The sequence below is a fragment of the Oncorhynchus mykiss genome, chromosome 12 (genome assembly GCF_057628025.1).
Source record: "Oncorhynchus mykiss isolate SJ-2025 chromosome 12, ASM5762802v1, whole genome shotgun sequence".
Classification (NCBI taxonomy): Eukaryota; Metazoa; Chordata; class Actinopteri; order Salmoniformes; family Salmonidae; genus Oncorhynchus; species Oncorhynchus mykiss.
The window spans coordinates 91,057,648-91,078,236 of record NC_143033.1 but is presented as its reverse complement, the minus strand read 5'-3'; the positions used below and the strand labels follow the sequence as shown (position 1 = coordinate 91,078,236).

At 43.5% G+C, this 20,589-nt stretch overlaps 2 protein-coding genes across 5 annotated transcripts in view; one reads left to right on the top strand and one right to left on the bottom strand.

Annotated features, from left to right (window-relative positions):
- Positions 1–9,098, bottom strand: part of LOC110486830 (hexosaminidase D) — a 17,868-nt gene extending 8,770 nt beyond the window's left edge. Inside the window, exons 1-5 of the mRNA XM_090194033.1 lie at positions 8,268–9,098; positions 4,625–4,720; positions 4,165–4,423; positions 3,396–3,505; positions 3,058–3,145 (exon numbers count right to left, since the gene is read on the bottom strand). Of these exons, the coding sequence (XP_090050159.1) occupies positions 3,058–3,145; positions 3,396–3,505; positions 4,165–4,423; positions 4,625–4,710 (543 nt within the window). The 5' untranslated portion in view covers positions 4,711–4,720; positions 8,268–9,098. The remainder of the gene's footprint in view (positions 1–3,057; positions 3,146–3,395; positions 3,506–4,164; positions 4,424–4,624; positions 4,721–8,267) is intronic.
- LOC110486828 (transcription factor E4F1) lies at positions 9,093–20,589 on the top strand. Of its 4 annotated transcripts, none has more exons than XM_090194030.1 (14): positions 9,093–9,275; positions 9,767–9,909; positions 10,012–10,102; positions 10,329–10,510; positions 10,690–10,810; positions 10,917–11,069; positions 13,945–14,117; positions 14,406–14,645; positions 15,913–16,027; positions 16,371–16,588; positions 16,847–17,045; positions 17,343–17,515; positions 17,817–17,900; positions 19,252–20,589. In XM_090194030.1, the coding sequence occupies exons 1-14, from the start codon at positions 9,179–9,181 to the stop codon at positions 19,618–19,620; spliced, it is 2,358 nt and encodes a 785-aa protein (XP_090050156.1). In that variant the 5' UTR covers positions 9,093–9,178; the 3' UTR covers positions 19,621–20,589. The 4 variants fall into 4 exon arrangements, with proteins under 4 accessions (XP_090050156.1, XP_090050157.1, XP_090050158.1 ...); XM_090194031.1 differs by having other exon boundaries at positions 9,101–9,275; positions 10,320–10,510; positions 14,406–14,603; XM_090194032.1 differs by having other exon boundaries at positions 9,102–9,275; positions 14,406–14,603.

Here is a 20,589-nt window from a genome sequence, read left to right as displayed (position 1 = left end):
TACACATACTATGCATCATCCAATGAAATGCTTACTAGCAGGTTCCTTCTAGACAATGCAACAACAATAAGAAATAATAAAACAGTATGGAAGTGGCGTAGCGGTCTAAGGCACTGCATCTCAGTGCTAGAGGCGTGTGACGACCCTCCCACTCTGTCTGCCCAATTCTTTCTCTTTGCTCTTGTTTTCCTTAATAGGGTGGGCGGAGCCGGGAGGGTCGTCAGTGAAATGGGACACACCTGGGCTCGGGTGTGTCCCAGGATAAATGCACCTCTTCCCCATTCATTGAGGAGACTCTCTATGCAGACACAGACAGATTTTGGTTGTGGCATTTTTGTGGCCATTTGGTTTGCTTGCGTTGGCACCTTTCAACACCCCTCGCTATCACATGTATACACATGTATACACTACTGACTAAACACACACCATTGTTAATTGTATTTACTTTACTTCAGTTAATAAATATATTTTGTTATTCTTTATCTCCACGTTGTCTCCCTTTCGTTACGGGCTTCGAGCCGGTTCGTGACAAGCGTCACTACAGACCCTGGTTCGAATCCAGGCTGTATCATATAGGGCAGCGTGCAATTGGCCCAACGTCGTCCGGGGAAGGCCATCATTGTAAATAAGAATTTGTTCTTAATAAATCCTCTTGAAACTAGGGGGCACTATTTTTATTTTTGGAAAAATAACGTTCCCAAAGTAAACCGCCTATTTCTCAGGACCAGATGCTAGAATATGCATATAATTGACAGCTTGGGATAGAAAACTCTAAAATTTCCAAAACTGTCAAAATATTGTCTGTGAGTATAACAGAACTGATATTGCAGGCGAAACCCTGAGGAAAATCCAATCAGGAAGTGCCTCTTATTTTGAAACCGTTGTGTTCCTATGCACCAAGATTGACCATTGAACGGGATATCAACCAGATTCCTTTTTCTACGTATTCCCTAAGGTGGCTACAGCCTTTAGACGTAGTTTCACGCCTTTATGTTGAAGAATGAGCGTAAACGACTACATTGCATAAGTAGCCAGCTGAGGGCTCTCAGAGTGATTCTTGCGTAAAAGACAGAGGTAGTCATTTTTCCTCTCGCTCCTACTGAAAAGCCAATTGTCCCGGTTGATATATTATTGAATAGATATTTGAAAAACACCTTGAGGTTTGATTATAAAATACGTTTGCCATGTTTCTGTCGATATTATGGATATAATTTTGATTTTTTTCGGAGTTGTTGTGACCACTATTTCCGGTGGATTTCTCAACATAACGTGACAAACAAACTGAGGTATTTTGGGTATAAAAATCATCTTTATGGAACAAAAGGAACATTTGCTGTCTAACTGGGAGTCTTGTCAGTGAAAACATCCGAAGAGCATCAAAGGTAAATGGTTAATTTGATTGCTTTTCTGATTTTCGTGACCAAGCTTCCTGCTGCTAGCTGGACATAATGCTATGCTAGGCTATCGATAAACACAAACGCTTGTCTTGCTTTGGCTGTAAAACATAATTTCAAAATCTGAGACGACATGGTGATTAACAAAAGGCTAAGCTGTGTTTCGCTATATTACACTTGTGATTTGATGAATATGAATATTTTCTAGTAAGATTATTTGGCCGTTGCGCTATGCTAATTAGTGTAGTTGATGACAATTCTCCCGGATCCGGGATGGGTAGTTCCAAGAGTTAACTGACTTGCCGAGTTAAATAAAAATAAATAAAATAAGTAAATATGTAAAATAAATGGCTTAGTAGAATAAACATTTTACCATAGGTATAATAGACTGAGGAACCAATATGAGTATAATGCATACAGACCAGCTGTGTAGTGTTTCAAGTTTAAGTTTTATTAGTCGTATGTACGGGATACACATAGTATACATCGTCCAGTGGAATGCTTACTAGCAGGTTCCTTCTAGACAATGCAACAACAATAAGAAATAATAAAATACAAGAATACGAACATAAAGTAAATGGCTCAGTAGAATAAACATTTTACCATAAGTATAATACAGGTAGGCACAACTTATGGTCCAATATTTACACGTGTTTTGGTGAAGGGGGGATGGAGGGCAAGTGTTAAATAGTGCAGCATTTAGTGTCGGGTAAATGCTGTTTACGCAACTTTCTTATTTTGTGTGGGCGTTTACCCACCTTTTGCGGAAATATTTAATTTTTGTATTTTTTATTTCACCTTTATTTAACCAGGTAGGCAAGTTGAGAACACCTTTATTTAACCAGGTAGGCTAGTTGAGAACACCTTTATTTAACCAGGTAGGCTAGTTGAGAACAAGTTCTCATTTACAACTGCGACCTGGCCAAGATAAAGCAAAGCAGTTCGACACATACAACGACACAGAGATACACATGGAGTAAAACAAACATACAGTCAATAATACAGTAGAAAAATAAGTCTATATACAATGTGAACAAATGAGGTGAGATAAGGAAGGTAAAGGCAAAAAAAGGCCATGGTGGCAAAGTAAATACAATATAGCAAGTAAAACACTGGAATGGTAGATTTGCAGTGGAAGAATGTGCAAAGTAGAAATAGAAATAATGGGGTGCAAGGGAGCAAAATAAATAAATAAATACAGTAGGGGAAGAGGTAGTTGTTTGGGCTAAATTATAGATGGGCTATGTACAGGTGCAGCAATCTGTGAGCTGCTCTAACAGCTGGTGCTTAAAGCTAGTGAGGGAGATAAGTGTTTCCAGTTTCAGAGATTTTTGTAGTTTGTTCCAGTCATTGGCAACAGAGAACTGGAAGGAGAGGCGGCCAAAGGAAGAATTGGTTTTGGGGGTGACCAGAGATATACCTGCTGGAGCGCGTGCTACAGGTGGGTGCTGCTATGGTGACCAGTGAGCTGAGATAAGGGGGGACTTTACCTAGCAGGGTCTTGTAGATGACCTGGAGCTAGTGGGTTTGGCGACGAGTATGAAGCGAGGGCCAGCCAACGAGATGCATTGAAAGTATAAGGAGCATTACATTACTCACTGTGAACAGCGTAACCACCTATTTCTTCCCCCACTACATCACTGATACAGTATCCCTGACTTACCTCGAGGTGTCCAAACACTTGCACTAAAGGAATCAGTTCCAGCTTGTTGAGTTTGGCTAGGCTCTTTATCTCCTCTATATCTTCCATACTGTTTAACAGAGAACACAGAGATATACAGCAGACTGTTCATCATTGTGACACATATTTAAATAGAACACCAATAATCCAATAGAACGGTAATACAGGTCTCTATGAATTGTCCATCCTAGTTCTGACTTAGTTTTATCACCAGGGTCAGGAGTTTCTCTTGTGACATGCGATCTGACAAGGAAAACTCCAGGCCCTAGTTTTTTCCTATCAATCATAAATTGACTGAGACATCACCATCTGGTGCTCACCTGTAGGCATACGGTGACCTGAGAATCGTCAGGTTTCCATGATAGGGAAACATGTCCTCGTACTCTAGCAGAACACCATCAGCACCCAGAGAGGAGAAGAGGGGGAAGATCTGGAATGGAAACCGTTACAATGACTTTGGTTCTGGTAGATACAGCTGTTATACTGCATGTTTTTCAATTCAATTCTAATGCTATACTATATCATCAAGACTACCCATATGCCAGTATCTCCATTAAAATATACATCTTAAAACCTTTTACTGCAGTGGGCTAAATCAGGGTTACACAGAGTGTTTCTTTGTAGTCTTAAACAATTCAACTTTGAAACAAAAGTATACACCTCACACACATGGTTACGGACTTCAAAAAAGAAGACACCTGTACCATGTCAGATATAGAGTTGAAATGTATTACGTTGGGAGTTTGCATCCAAATTTGACACTTTATATACGTACATCACAGAACACTGAAATATAACAAAGCCGTTTGACATAGAAACACTGGATTTTTTATGTTTATTAATTATTAAATGATATGAACAACATTCCACCCATCAGGTCACTCAGTCATTTGACTGCAGGAAAGGGATACACCTTATAAAGAATACCTTTACATTTTAGTCATTTAGCAGACGCTCTTATCCAGAGTGAGGCCCTGCAAATAACATTTTAGTCATTTAGCAGACCAGTCATTTAGCAGACTTATCCAGAGTGAGGCCCTGCAAATAACATTTTTGGGGGATCCACCTCAAGGAGAGAACTTTTCTCACCTGCTTCATGTATTTGACTTTGGGTGCAGCACCTTTCAGATCCAGGTGCACTATTCTTGCAGGGCCTTTGCTGGTTTCCAGAGGTGCTGTGCCTGCTTCTTTTTTTACTGGAGGCTCTGGAACCTCTGGTTTCTGGGCCCAGTTAAACAAAGAGTTTATATCCTCTGACTTGTGTACAGTAACAGCCTCCTTCACCTTTGGCACCTGATGCCAAAATGAGCCAGGATCCATGGTGGCCAACTTCTGTTTCCTTTCAGTTCTGGAACAAGACAGATTTAAACAGTAACTTTTTTAATGTTCTTCTGAAGACTAATAAAGGCTTGAGAAAGTTTTAATAAAATAATCTCAGCACACAGACCGAACGGCTGACCCATGAGGCCAAGAAAAACACAATATTATATCATTTAAGTCTACAAACACCTCACTGAATGAGGATTGTGCCCATGGTAGGATGTCTCACCTGTATTCCGAAAGCAGAAGTTTGACAGCAGCAACAAGCACCAGACAAAGTACAACAGCTCTGAGGGCCTGCCTTTTTGTTACCATGGTGCTTCCGCTGACAGAAAGAAATAGAAAATAGTATTTCAAGTTCATTTTCATGTTAAAGTTTTTAATAATACCCACATGGCAGTCAAATATGCAAAAGCCATGACAGGGAGACATAGTGGAGTGGTAACGCGCGTGCAAGCAGTTGCTCCCGACGCCACTTGGATACACTGCAGCATCCACTGAGAGGCTCTTGCTGCCAAGGGAATGCCTGACAGCTTGAAAGATGTTTTAGACACTACAGTGAAAATGGTTAATGTTGTTAAAGCAAGGCCCCTGAACTATCATGTATTTTCTGCATTATGCATTACTTTGGGGCGGCAGGTAGCTTAGTGGTTAGAGCGTTGGGCCAGTAACCGAAAGGTTGCTGAATTCAATCCCCGAGCTGACAAAATAGAAATCTGTCGTTCTGCTTCTGAACACGGCAGTTAACCCACTGTTAACCCACTGTTAACCCACTGTTAACCCACAGTTAACCCACTGTTAACCCACTGTTAACCCACAGTTAACCCACTGTTAACCCACTGTTAACCCACTGTTAACCCACAGTTAACCCACTGTTAACCCACTGTTAACCCACTGTTAACCCACTGTTCCCCGGTATGCCATCATTGTGCAATAAGAATGTGTCCTGAACTGACTTGATTAAATTTAAGTTTAATTTTTTTTTAAATATGGGCTGTGACCATGTAACGCTTTTACAACATACACTGGTGATCAAGGGGCAATGTATTGACACGTTTTTTAAAATTGCGAGACGAGCTTAAAGTTTTCTTTACTGACTATAATTTTCACTTGTCTGACCGCTTGCATGATGATGAGTTTCTCACACGACTGTCCTATCTGAGTGATGTTTTTTCTTGCCTGATTGATCTGAATCTAGGATTACAGGGACTCTCCACAACTATATTCAATGTGCGGGACAAAATTCAGGCTATGATTAAGAAGTTGGAGCTCTTCTCTGTCTGCATTAACAAGGACAACACACAGGTCTTTCCATCATTATATGATTTTTTTGTGTGAAAATGAACTCAAGCTTACAGACAATGTCAAATGTGATATAGTGAAGCATCTGAGTGAGAGCATTTCCGCAGGTACTTTCCCGAAACGGACGACACAAACAACTGGATTAGTTATCCCTTTAATGCCCTGTCTCCAGTCCACTTACCGATATCTGAACAAGAGAGCCTCATCGAAATTGCAACAAGCGGTTCTGTGAACATTTTTATTAATCAGAAGACACTGCCAGATTTCTGGATAGGGCTGCGCTCAGAGTTTCTTGCCTTGGCAAATTGCGCTGTTAATTAAGACACTGATGCCCTTTGCAACCACGTACCTATGTGAGAGTGGATTCTCAGCCCTCACTAGCATGAAAACTAAATACAGGCACAGACTGTGTGTGGAAAATGATTTAAGACTGAGACTCTCCAATACAACCCAACATTGCAGAGTTATGTGCATCTGTTCAAGCACATCCTTCTCATTAACCTGTGGTGAGTTATTCACAATTGTTGATGAACAAATAGGGTTTTATATGTAAGATGGCTAAATAAAGAGCACAATTATTGATTATTATTATTATTATTTGTGCCCTGGTCCTATAAGAGCTCTTTGTCACTTCACATGAGCTGGGTTGTGACAAAAACTCACACTCATTATTATGTGTAATAAATGTATTGTATAGTGTGTGTGGGTGGGTGGAAGGCTTACAATGATGGCAAAAAAACAACATTTGAGAGTGAGCTGACCCTGGTGCTAGAGGGGGTACAGCTGACCCTGGTGCTAGAGGGGATACAGCTGACCCTGGTGCTAGAGGGGGTACAGCTGACCCTGGTGCTAGAGGGGTTACAGCTGACCCTGGTGCTAGAGGGGGTACAGCTGACCCTGGTGCTAGAGGGGGTACAGCTGACCCTGGTGCTAGAGGGGGTACTGCTGACCCTGGTGCTAGAGGGGGTACAGCTGACCCTGGTGCTAGAGGGGGTACAGCTGACCCTGGTGCTAGAGGGGTTACAGCTGACCCTGGTGCTAGAGGGGGTACAGCTGACCCTGGTGCTAGAGGGGGTACAGCTGACCCTGGTGCTAGAGGGGGTACTGCTGACCCTGGTGCTAGAGGGGGTCCACAGCTGGAGGTTGAATGTTTGAAGGGGTACGTACGGGACTATAAAAAGTTTGTGAACCACTGCTCTATAAGGAATTTGATGTAGGCCTATAGCATTGACTTTTACTTAAGTATGACAGTTTAGTACCTTTTCCATCACTGTACTTAAGTAAATTTGAACTTTTACTCAAGTAGAATTTTACTGGGTGATTTTCACTTTTCAGTCATTTTCTATTAAAGCTGCAATATGTAATGTTTTGGGTGACCCATCAAATTCACATAGAAATATGTGTTATAGATCTGTCATTCTCATCAAAAGCTTGTCTAAGGAGTGGTAGATCTGTTCTATGTGCACTTTTGCTATATTTCCCGTTCTTAAATTTAAGGAATATGGATGTAGGTAAGCAGACCCACGAGCCACTGCGGCCCCTCTTGATGAGGTCCGTTTTTGTGTGGCTTCCACCCCTATCAAAGTTGCTCATCCATGCTGTACACTATACTTGCTTGTTTTGTCACATTAACTGAACACAATTAAATAAATTGCAACCAGGAAATGGCCCGCTACCGATGTCGTTCTTCTGTGAGCTGCTCCAAGCGGCTGCGCGCTCTTGCTGCCTGAAAGAGGGGTGAAAGTAATGCGGTCCAGTACCGTGTCCAGGCAAAATAAATAGAGGGGTTACGCCGTACCAGTACCGGTCAAACATGAGCCTATCACAATAATTAAAACAACATGTCAAGGAAACTGTAGGCTATTACACCACTTTTTATCATAACCGCATGACAGAGGCATGAATATGTGAGCAGCCTACTCTCCAAAATGCGTTGCTGTTCTACGAGCACACTGACATTTTGCCAACGCAGAGAAGAGTGGACGACACACGAGAGTCGCGCGGACAGCGGTGGGCGCATACATTCTAGCCTAAATACAATTGCCACATGTCATTAGAATTGTTGGGGTTTTGTGTAATATATGTATGTTTCCATTCACCACTGTTTGTTTGGAGGCTGGCAATATGTTGCGAGTGGAAATAGGAGGTCCCGTACCGGGAATAAATTCATTGTACTTTCACCCCTGTCTGAAAGATTGTATTCGGTTATAACTAGGCTGTGTGCTGCGCCCCTGCGAACATGCCTCACGTACTTTGCGATTGTGTAGTATACTTTGTGCATGATTTCACTATTATACTAGCCTACATAATTGCTAAGGTGTATACCGCCACTATACTAGGCTACTTTGATATGCATCAGTGTCGATAAAAAATTTGCAATTCCCACTTGGAAAAAGTGGATATACTTCATATACCTGCGTATTGCCTCCACTACAGTGCTGCCATTGTTATGTTCAATATGAATGAATTGCATGAACAGTAGACTATCCAACTTCACATGTGTCAACGCATCAACTCAATGACGATTTAGATTAACACGTAGATGGCGGTAGTCTACAATAAATCCTTACCCAGTGAAGAGCGTGCATGTAGTTTGTTGTCCTAATGTTTCCGCATTTACAATTCCCGGGGAAAAAAGGAACTTGAACACCGAATGTTGTGGAAGGTCTACTGTACACGAAATGCACGACAACTTTCAACGAACTTCCGCGTTACACTAGTGGTACCTCGTCACACACACTACCCACTGAGCTATAAATGAACGCACCCACCCAGCATTTAATAATAAAAAAAGCACTGCGAAAAGATAGCGCTCTGCTCTGTGCAGCAGAATATACTAGAGTAGAGAGAAGTTGCACCCATCCTCACATAATTAAATCATCCAGGCTAGTAAATGGACATTTATCTGATCTGTCCACGTATTGTTTGACGTGTGGGAAATAAGGCACGCGCATTGTTATCATAATCTTTGGAATAGCTACTGTGCCTGTGTTTCATGCATGGAATTAGTCTCAAAAATTCGACCCCAGGCAACAATCGGGTTACGTTGCATTCGTTTGACAGTTCGCGGCTCGGGTGTCACACCGCACGGTGAATCTCCAAATGAAAAGAATACGGAAATCATAAGGCCATGCTGTAGACAAGTTTGCCCTCTTGTAGAGAATGACAGGTGCATAGATTTTATGGAATACACTCACATTGTAGAGCAGACATGTCGTGATATATATCCAATTCTGGAATATTTTGCAAATTCTTGATAATATTTATTTAAATCCTGCGCATGATAATTTCAGACATTAGAGTTGGCCAATTTTTACCAAAATCTGGTAAAACGCATAATTCAAAATCCAAGTCGTCCTATGATTTGTCTCTTCTCCCTCCTTCCCTCTTATTGCACCTTTGTTGTTATGACTACGAGGTCGTAAATCCGCCATGTTTTCTCTCGAGTAGCGTTGCGACAGAGACGGAGAACTCAAACGACATGAATGTAGAAAATAATAATACGGCAGAAACAGTGAGCGAGCAAACGGATCACGGCAACAACATCGTCACAATTCAAACAACTCTCGGAGATGAAGGTAAAGACAGTTTACGTGCAAAAAAAGTCATATATTTTTATTGTCGTATATGTAGGCCCACTCCAATTGATTCAATTTATTTAGCTGCTAGCTAGCTTACTTGGTAGGCGACAAAATAAGGTCGGTGCACTCTAGCTTGCGCTGTATCGGGTCAATGCTATCTATCTATCCACCTAGCTAGCCAACTAGTGTAGGTCGCGCTGGTCAGATTTAGTTAGTTAGCATCCTCGGATTGTAGTTTAACTTTACACTTATCGGTTTTAGCCTTGCCAGCCAGCTAGGCTTGCTAAATATGCTAACATTAGCTAAGTTAGCTGGCGGCTGCACATGCTACAGTAGCTAGCTAACTTCGCTATGTCAATGTCCAATCACTTGCATGTGTCAATTAATTAGCTAGCCAGTTAACAACAACAACATTGAACGTTTTACAATTTATTTTTAAGTGTGTTGTTCTTGACTGTACGCATGTTTTTCACGCATTTCACTTGCAGATGAAGATGTCCACAAGTGCGGACGCTGCCAGTCCGAGTTTTGTACGCTGGAGGCATTCATCCAGCACAAGCTTCAGCAGAACTGCACGCGGGCACAGGAACCCCAGGTGCCCGTCAATAAACCCCGAGATGACAACCAAGAGGTAGGCTTGCCCGGGCAATTGTACACCCGGTGCCTACTCGGTTGTCATTGTAGAATTCATAAATGAATGGGGTGATATGTCAAAAAGTTTGTGTTTGGTCAGGTGTTTGCCCCAGATGGAACCTCTGCTACCTTGACAAGAATGGACGGAAGTGGACTGTCTTCAGATGAACCAGACAAGTCCAACAACAACGGTCAGTCAATGTTCCTTGCCTTTTTGCACTCTGGCACCCTCCAGTATCATCTGTCCGTAACTGATAAGACATTATTTGATTGATTTATGGTTTCTTCTCATGGCAAAGACTTTATATTCTGTCAGAAACCAATTTCCTCCTGTTTTGACTTTCATGCTCAGTTGAAATGGGTTAATGGGTTAAATTATTTGAGGGGACTGAATTAACCAGCCTTAAGTTCTCTCAGGTGAGGTAGAAGTTGAAGGCCACTCCTCTCGAAGTCGCAGGAAGAGGGGTGGCACAGGGAAGGCAACTGTCCAAACAGAGGGGACCGAGGCCCACAGCCCTGACGGTGCAGACAAGCCAGTCTACAGGGTCAACAAAGATGGACGCTACATTTGCCAAACATGTGAGAAGACATTCAAAACGGTGAGTTGTACTGCACCTGTGCTTCCTGTTGATATAGATCTGAGAATGAACCTGTACAGATTGTCACTACCTTGTCTAGTCTGGAAGAAAGTTTTGAAATCATGACTATCAGCGATTTTGTTCTTCCCTTGTTTATGCTCAATCAAACAAACCTATTTTTCTGTCTACCTTTTTTCTAGACAAACATCCTGAGAACCCATATGATCACCCACAGTGAGAATAAGAATTTCCCCTGCGAGCTCTGTGGGAGTGCCTTCCGCACCAAAGGCTCACTGATTCGTCACAACCGCCGTCACACAGGTACAGTGGACTGGAAGGGGGGGGCTCAGAATGAGATTTTGCTGCATGTGACATGCAGCTTCGTTTCCTATCTCCATCATCAGTCTCTCTCCCTTTCTTCCCCCAGACGAGCGCCCGTACCACTGTAACCTGTGTGGACTCTCCTTCAGGGAGTCAGGGGCTCTGACCAGGCATCTCAAGTCCATCACCCCATGCACTGAGAAGATCCGATTCAACCAGTACAAGGAGATCCTCGTCAGCAAGGACGGACAGCAGAAAGGTAGCAGTCTGTCAAAAGATTGAGGGATCATGCATGCATGCATGGATAGATATATGGATAGATGGTAGGATACATACACCACATGACTGAAATGATGTGGACACCTGCTTGTCGAACATCTCATTTCAAAATCATGGGCGTTAATATGGAGTTGGTTTCCCTTTTTCTGCTATAACAGCCTCCAATCTTCTGGGAAGGCTTTCACTAGATGTCGGAACATTGCTGTGGGGGACCTCTCTTTGTGCACGGGGGCATTGTCATACTGAAACATGAAAGGGCCTTCCCCAAACTTTTGCCGCAAAGTTGGAAGCATAGAATCATCTAGAATGTCATTGTAGAGTTAAGATTTCCCTTCACTGGAACTAAGGGACCAAGCCCAAACCATGAAAATAGCCCCAGTCCATTATTCCTCCTCCAACAAACTTGGCACTATGCATTCAGACAGGTAGTGTTCTCCTGGTATCCGCCAAACCCGGATTCTTCCATCAGACTGCCAGATGGTGTAACGTGATTCATCACTCCAGAGAACGTGTTTACACTGCTTTACACCACTCCAGCCGATGCTTGGCATTGTGTATGGTGATCTTAGGCTTGTGTGCTGCTGCTCGGCCATGGAAACCCATTTCATGAAGCACTTGTAACGGATATGAAATGGCTAGCTTAGTTAGCGGTGGTGCGCGCTAAATAGCGTTTCAATCGGTGACGTCACCTACTCTGAGACCTTGAAGTAGTGGTTCCCCTTGCTCTGCAAGGGCCGCGGCTTTTGTGGAGCGATGGGTAACGATGCTTCGTTGGTGTCAGTTGTTGATGTGTGCAGAGGGTCCCTGGTTCGCGCCCGGGTATGGGCGAGGGGATGGTCTAAAGTTATACTGTTACACACTCATGAACAGTTATTGTGCTGACATTGCTTTCAGAAGCAGTTTGGAACTCTATAGTGAGGATTGCAACTGAGGATAGGTGATTTTTACGAGCTTCAGCACTCGGCAGTCCCGTTCTGTGAGCTTGTGACCTACCACTTCGCGGCTGAGCCGTTGTTGCGCCTAGACGTTTGTACTTCACAATAACAGCACTTACAGTTAACCGGGGCAGCTCTAGCAGGGCAGAAATTTGATGAACTGATTTGAAAAGTCACTGACCTGCCACGTTGAAAGTCACTGAGCTCTTCAGTAAGGCCATTCAACTGCCAATGTTTGTCTATGGAGTTTGGATGGCTGTAAGCTCGATTTTATACACCCGTAAGCAACAGGTGTGGCTGAAATAGGCGTATCCGCTAATTTGAAGGGGTTTCCACGTGCACTACCAGTCAAAAGTTTTAGAACAACTACTCATTCAAGGGTTTTTCTTTATTTGTACTATTTTCTATGTTGTAGAATAATATTAAGACATCAAAACTATGACATAACACATATATGTAATCATGTAGTAACTAAAAAAGTGTTAACAAATCAAAATATATTTGACATTCTTCAGAATAGCCACCCTTTGCCTTGATGGCATCTTTGCACACTCTTGGCATTCTCTCAAGCAGCTTCACCTGGCATGCTTTTCCAACAGTCTGCTGAGCAGTTGTTGGCTGCATTTCCTTCACTCTGCGGTCCGGCTCATCCCAAACCATCTCAACTTGGTTGAGGTCGGGGGATTGTGGAGGCCAGGTCATCTGATGCACCACTCCATCACTCTCCTTCTTGGTAAAATAGCCCTTACACAGCCTGGAGGTGTCCTGTTGAACAGGACAAATGATCATCCCACTAAGCCCAAACCAGATGGGATGGCGTATCGCTGCATAATGCTGTGGTAGCCATGCTGGTTAAGTGTGCCTTATTCTAAATAAATCACTGACAGTGTCACCAGCAAAGCACCCCCACACCACAACACCACCTCCATGCTTCACTGTGGGAAATACACATGCAGAGATCATCCGTTCACCCACATCGCATCTCAATTTGGACTCCAGACCAAAGGATATATTTCCACTGGTCTTATTACTTGTATTTCTTGGCCCAAGCAAGTCTCTTCTTCTTATTGGTGTCATTTAGTAGTGGTTTATTTGCAGCAATTTGACCATGAAGGCCTGATTCACACACTCTTCTGAACAGTTGATGTTGAGATGTCTGTTACTTGAACTCTGTGAAGCATTTATTTGGGCTGCAATTTTTGAGGCTGGTAACTAATGAAGTTATCCTCTGAATTAGACTTTGGGTCTTCCATTCCTGTGGTGGTCCTCATGAGAGCCAGTTTAATCATAGCGCTTGATGGTTTTTGTGACTGCACTTGAAACTTTCAAAGTCCTTGAAATGTTCTGCCTTGACTGATCTTCATGTCTTAAATGACAGTCCATTACTTTTTCTTTGCTAATTTGAGCTGTTCTTGCCATAATATGGATTTGGTCTTTTACAAAATAGGACTATCTTCTGTATACCCCCTACCTTGTCACAACACAACTGATTGGCTCAAACGCATTAAGAAGGAAAGAAATTCCACAAATTAACAGGCACACCTGTTAAATGAAATGCATTCCAGGTGACTACCGCATGAACCTCAAGAATCTCAAATGTAAAATAGATTTTGATTTGTTTAACACTTTTTTTTAGTTACTAAATGAGTCCATATGTGTTATTGCATAGTTTTGATGTCTTCACTATTATTCTACAATGTAGAAAATAGTAAAAAATAAAGAAAAACCCTTGAATGAGTAGGTGTTCTAAAACTTAACCGTAGTGACCGGTAGTGTACTTCTGTTTATATGGAAAGAGGGAGATTACTATATGGAAAGATAAATATATGGATAGAAAGATTAAATATATGGATCTATCAGTAGATAAGTAGCTGGACAGGGTAATATATAGGTATTGATGGTGTCATGTTTGTATTTCAGGAGTAGAGGCAGAGGCCGCCTCATTGGCTGCTCAGCAGGAAGTGGAGCAGCAGGAGGAAGAGGAAGCACAGGCGGCAGTGGTCAGCGTGGTGGAGACTGACAGCGGAGGACAGGAAGTCATCCACGAGGTCCACTTCCACATGGAGGTAGAGGGAGAAGGGCAGGAACAGCAGGTGTGTGGAGATCTGGATGCATTCCAGTACTGTAAAATGTCTTACTCGTCTCCTCTCACACCTGTTAATTTGTAGTGATCTGAAATCACAGGATAGGTGAAGGCCATGTTGTGAATGCCTGTCCATTTCTATCACATCAGTGCAGATGAAAGAAAATAGAGAAACCCACCCTCAAGCATTTCCTTTGTATCTCAAATCTCTGATGTTTAATATAACCTCTTTGGATGTTACACATTTTTCCTAGGGCCACGTTGGACCCACTTTTCTTGTCTGGTTCCCCATCCCTAGGTTATATTGGACCAGGCTCAGGCAGATGCCCTGGTGGCCGAGGGGGACAACCTCATCTGCCAGGCCATCATCAACTCTGGCATCGCCCTGGAGGCAGTCACTGAGGAGGTGGAGGAGGCCGAGGAGCAGGCACTGGACGGGATGCCTAAAGAGGTCCTGCAGGTCAGGGACATGGAGGGCAGGATGACAGAGATCCAGGTGATGGAGGAGTGTGTGGAGATGGAGGCTGAGGAGATGGTGGTGAGTTAGTCAATGGGGAATGATAAACATGGTGTATACTCTCACCTACAGCAGGAGGTTGATAAACATGGTGTATACTCTCACCTACAGCAGGAGGTTGATAAACATGGTGTATACTCTCACCTACAGCAGGAGGTTGATAAACATGATGTATTCTCTCACCTACAGCAGGAGGTTGATAAACATGGTGTATACTCTCACCTACAGCAGGAGGTTGATAAACATGATGTATACTCTCACCTACAGCAGGAGGTTGATAAACATGGTGTATACTCTCACCTACAGCAGGAGGTTGATAAACATGGTGTATACTCTCACCTACAGCAGGAGGTTGATAAACATGGTGTATACTCTCACCTACAGCAGGAGGTTGATAAACATGGTGTATACTCTCACCTACAGCAGGAGGTTGATAAACATGGTGTATACTCTCACCTACAGCAGGAGGTTGATAAACATGGTGTATACTCTCACCTACAGCAGGAGGTTGATAAACATGGTGTATACTCTCACCTACAGCAGGAGGTTGATAAACATGGTGTATACTCTCACCTACAGCAGGAGGTTGATAAACATGGTGTATACTCTCACCTACAGCAGGAGGTTGATAAACATGGTGTATACTCTCACCTACAGCAGGAGGTTGATAAACATGGTGTATACTCTCACCTACAGCAGGAGGTTGATAAACGTGGTGTATACTCTCACCTACAGCAGGAGGTTGATAAACATGGTGTATACTCTCACCTACAGCAGGAGGTTGATAAACATGGTGTATACTCTCACCTACAGCAGGAGGTTGATAAACATGGTGTATACTCTCACCTACAGCAGGAGGTTGATAAACATGGTGTATACTCTCACCTACAGCAGGAGGTTGATAAACGTGGTGTATACTCTCACCTACAGCAGGAGGTTGATAAACATGGTGTATACTCTCACCTACAGCAGGAGGTTGATAAACATGGTGTATACTCTCACCTACAGCAGGAGGTTGATAAACATGGTGTATACTCTCACCTACAGCAGGAGGTTGATAAACATGGTGTATACTCTCACCTACAGCAGGAGGTTGATAAACATGGTGTATACTCTCACCTACAGCAGGAGGTTGATAAACATGGTGTATACTCTCACCTACAGCAGGAGGTTGATAAACATGGTGTATACTCTCACCTACAGCAGGAGGTTGATAAACATGGTGTATACTCTCTCCTACAGCAGGAGGTTGATAAACATGGTGTATGTCCCTTGCCCTGCCATGTAGGACATATCTGACAAGCAGGAGGATCTGCCGCCGTCTAAAAGTCACAAGTGTCCTCACTGCAGTCGCTCCTTTAAGGCGCTCAACTACCTCCGCTTCCATGTCAAAGGTCACCTCGGTAAGACCACTGTCTCCATTTCTTTTTAATGATTTCCTTTAACGATAGTCTCGGCATAACACGTTGTTTCTTTACATCATTAGTCAACACACACCATAGGTGATCCATTGATATCTAATGATTGGGGTGGTAAGAGGATTCCGCCAAGGTTTCAAAATCAGATACGTCTGTCTATATCATGTATTCCATGTTTATTACATTTTCTCAAATCTCCCCAGTGTCTCTCTCTCTCCCTGGGTCGTGTTCATTAGTCTCCAAGGAAACCGGTCTGAAGGGGAGGGACTACCTGTTGCGTTCACTAATGAACACGACCTACAGTAGCTCATCTGTGTGTTCTCTGCAGGCTGCAAGCCCTTCAAGTGTGTGATGTGTCAGAAAGAGTTCCTGACAGGCTACCTGTTGAAGAAGCACATGGAGGTCCACCTGAGTGAGAGGCGGTACAAGTGTGGTGAGTGCGGCAAGCTGTACAAGACCATCGGACACGTCCGGGAACACATGAGGGCCCACTCGGAGGAACGGCCGTACAACTGCAACAGCTGTGACAAGGGATACAAGACCAAGGTTTGTTCATACTCAACTTTTATTTCAACCAAGGTAAGCCGTGAGCATGCAAAATATTCCGACTGAACGTTGTTGAATTCGTACGTTTTATTTAGTCTCTTAAATGGCAGGAGTCTGCTAATGTTAAGTCAAGTTTCGGGGTGCCTCTTCGTTTGAACGGTTATCTCAGTCATTTTTCTCGCATGTCAGAAGTGAATTGGTTGACTAACAAATGTCGATTAATTAATCATTTTCCCCCCCCCTCCCCTTTTGTCCCAGAATGCCTTGCAGGTGCACCAGCGGACGCACGCCCAGGAGAAACCATACGTGTGCCAGTTCTGCTCGCGGGGCTTCAGGGAGAAGGGCTCTCTAGTGCGCCACATCCGCCATCACACCGGAGAGAAGCCCTTCAAGTGTCACAAGTGTGGGCGGGGCTTCGCTGAGCATGGCACCCTCAACCGCCATTTACGTGCCAAAGGTCAGGATGATTAACACTTGTCTCCTGGGTCATGTATATTATTCAGATCAATGTCAGATTCATAGAATCTGATGTATCTGGCATTGATCTTATCAGTGATATTAGTGTTACTATTCTTTATGCGTGTACTCCCGACGTACATTACTTTGGATAGGCTGACAATGGCCCTGATTTTTAATTGATGAAGTAATCGATTTTCCATATTAGCCTATACATGTTATCAATTCCACAATTGACACACAAGCAAAGAGCCAAATAGCACTACACAGGATTACATTGATGTGTTTGTGTGTCCAGGTGGCTGTTATGCTGGCCAGAAGGAGGGGTCTGGGGAGGAAGGCATGCTGGTCTCAGAGGAGCAGGTTTCTGCAGACAGCCTGGCCACAGCAGCCATCATGTCAGACGACCCCCACGCTGTGCTGGTGGAGTTCTCCTCTGTGGTGGCTGACACCCAGGAATACATCATTAGGGTGAGACCATTCATAGATGGGCGGGGGGGTTATTCTCCTTATGGATCTATTACCCATTTCACACTGCCGAAAATGTGAAAGTAATATATCCAGACTTTTTGCTGAATTCACTGAATGTTTCAACTTGACCTGGCAGAGCTTTAGGCACCAACACAGACAAGGTGCTGATGTAAACACAGTTGTTAATAGAATATTCATCTGTTTTTCTCACAGAAATTAGATGCATCATCACATTCATAAATGATGCTGTCAGTATGTATGGAAGGTTCTGTAGTTCACGTGTCCTGTCTCTTCTCCACAGGCCCCAGGAGTGGAGGAGGAGGAGGAGGAGGAGGAGGAGGGGCAGGGCGAGGAGGTGACTCTCATCCAAGACAACCAGAATCAGGTCAGTGCTCTGCTCTCCTATTTCTCCTGGAGCCAAGAAATTGTGTTCACTGTTTGCTTGGTCATAGACATATATTTAACATGCGACCAAAGCTACGTTTCCATCCAATTGGTGACAGATTTTCATGCAAATATAAAATCTGCAGATTATCCACCGGTGTTTCCACCAAACTGACTTGCTGCTGATATCAGTGCACACGTCCTTTTTTTCCACCCCCTTTTTCTCTCCAATTTTGTGGTATCCAATTATTAGTAGTTACTGTGTTTTCTCATCGCTACAACTCCCGTACGGGCTCGGGAGAGGTCGAGAACCATGTGTCCTCCGAAACACAACCCAACCAAGCCGCACTGCTTCTTAACACAGCGCAATACCGTACACCTAGCGAAGTGGTCAGCGTGCACTGTGCCCGGCCCGCCACAGGAGTCGCTAGTGCGCGATGAGACAAAGATATCCCTACCGGCCAAACCCTCCCTAACCCGGACGCCGCTAGGCCAATTGTGCGTCGCCCCATGGACCTCCCAGTCGCGGCCAGCTGCGACAGAGCCTGGGCTCGAACCCAGAGTCTCTGGTGGCACTGCGTTAGACCACTGCGCCACCCGGGAGGCCCTTCAAAACGTCATTTTTTTCGGCTTACTTTTTCATATACCGAATAAAAATCTAAAGTTAAATGTGTTTTCATCTCATTTTCAACTCTACCAAAAACTGTTAAAGAGCAAATATGCCTCCTCTGGCATGTGCGCTCTAGCCAACAGCTCTCAGATACATTGCAGGTAGGCTAGTCTACATGATGAGATTATTATGGATACGAGAGAGAATATTTGTCAAACGGCTGTCAAGCATCGATCATCATGTCATCAGAATAATAAGACCCTCGCCACCCTGTGAAGTTCATCAATACACAAAAAGATCCAACAACTGATCTGTCTACATTTCAAAATTGCAGTGAAACTTATTTTCGTTCCCCAACTGGCGGGTGGTTTTATTTGGCCCCTCGCAAAATGTATTAACTAAATGTATTTTGTTTAAAGATTTTCATTGCTGGACATAAGACTGTAAAAACACCAGGAAACCATCTCCAAGTGATTTTAATTTAAGGAATCTGTTTCCAACTATTCCCACGTGATCATATACAAATATAAGCAGGTCTTGAAATGCCTATGTTTTAGTCAAACATATGTTTGGACTTTTTGTGGTCAATTTACAGTCTACGTTTCAGCCCCCCGACCATCCGCTCAGGAAAAAATCAGGCCGCGGCTGAATCTAGTTGATGATCCCTGGCATAGATAAATCAACTATTAGGTAGACATTAAGAAGGCATCTCAATACTCACCCTGCTCTACCCACCTTTCAGATGGGCAACCACATCATGAAGGTGGTGCAGCAGATCGTCAACCAATCACGTGGTGGCATCGGCGGCCACCAAATCATTGTGCGCAATGTCTCCATGGACGAGGGCACATCCATCTCCGACTGTGGCGACACCATCACCATAGCAACGCCTGAGAACCTGACCGCGCAGGTCGCCATGACCCTGGCCTCGGCCATCAGCGACGGAACCCTTCTGGCAGGAGGCGGCGCACTGGAAACGCCCGATGGCACGGTCACCATGGTAACAACATCGGGGGGCGAGGACATGGTCGAGGTGATGGAACAGCAGCAGGAGGAGGAGTTTGTTATTACGTCATCGGAGGAGGTGGAGATCCAGACAGTCATTATATGATTTCTTTGTGTTATGAAGTGTCTTATGAAAACTCAGGACTTTGCATGAGTTATGAATACGGTGTGTTTTTATAAGAACAGAATGTCTTATGAAGAGTTTCTTATGAGAACTCAGGACTTTGAATGGGAACATTGGTCTATGTTTGAGGAGTTAGCTTGTATTATGGACAGTTTGCATGAGGACTGTCGTTGTATAAGGTTGAAAGATTCTGTTTGTATAAAGTTTGACATTTTATTTGACAGTATTAGTCCATTTCTATTGGGTAAGGATTGCAATCAATTATTGGAAGAGTATTATGTCTTAAGTCACTGAAGTAAGGAGGACTGAAGTGTAAGTTTTACTTGGACAGGAGTGGAGCTGCCTTCATTTTAGTACACTTAACTGTAATGTCATTGGTTGTCAACACTGCTCAACCAATCACAAGGTACGAACAGTAAGCTTATAGCGAGGTCACAGGAGCTCAAGTACTTACCTTTGCCTTGATAGTCTCAAAAGCCTTAGAATGTTCACTGTTTCTGTTACACTTAGACATTACACCAGGAGATGTCAACTTTATAAAATACCCCCCCCCCCCCCCCCTTAATTAAAACAATTATACTACCTAATGACTGGAGTTGTTTACCTTGGACAGATTAATTATAAAATATTCTGTTATGCTTGACCATAGACTTAAAATGCTTTAGTGATTGTTCGTGAGAGTCTCTGGATTGTATTCATTAGGGCATACCATTATTAAAATGTTTGGCAACGGAAGAAACTAAATGAGCATTTCTTTTTAGACAATTTCTACTCTTGGTTGCCCAGTGAATATGACTGTGATCTGATGCTGTTGGACTGTACTGCTGATATGTGTCTCCATTACACATCACCCTTACAGTAGACGGACAGACGCCTCACTACTGCCAAATGCTGTGATCTATTACTTGACTGGCTACGTTTGCGTGGAATGAATAAATGCTACTTTCAGTA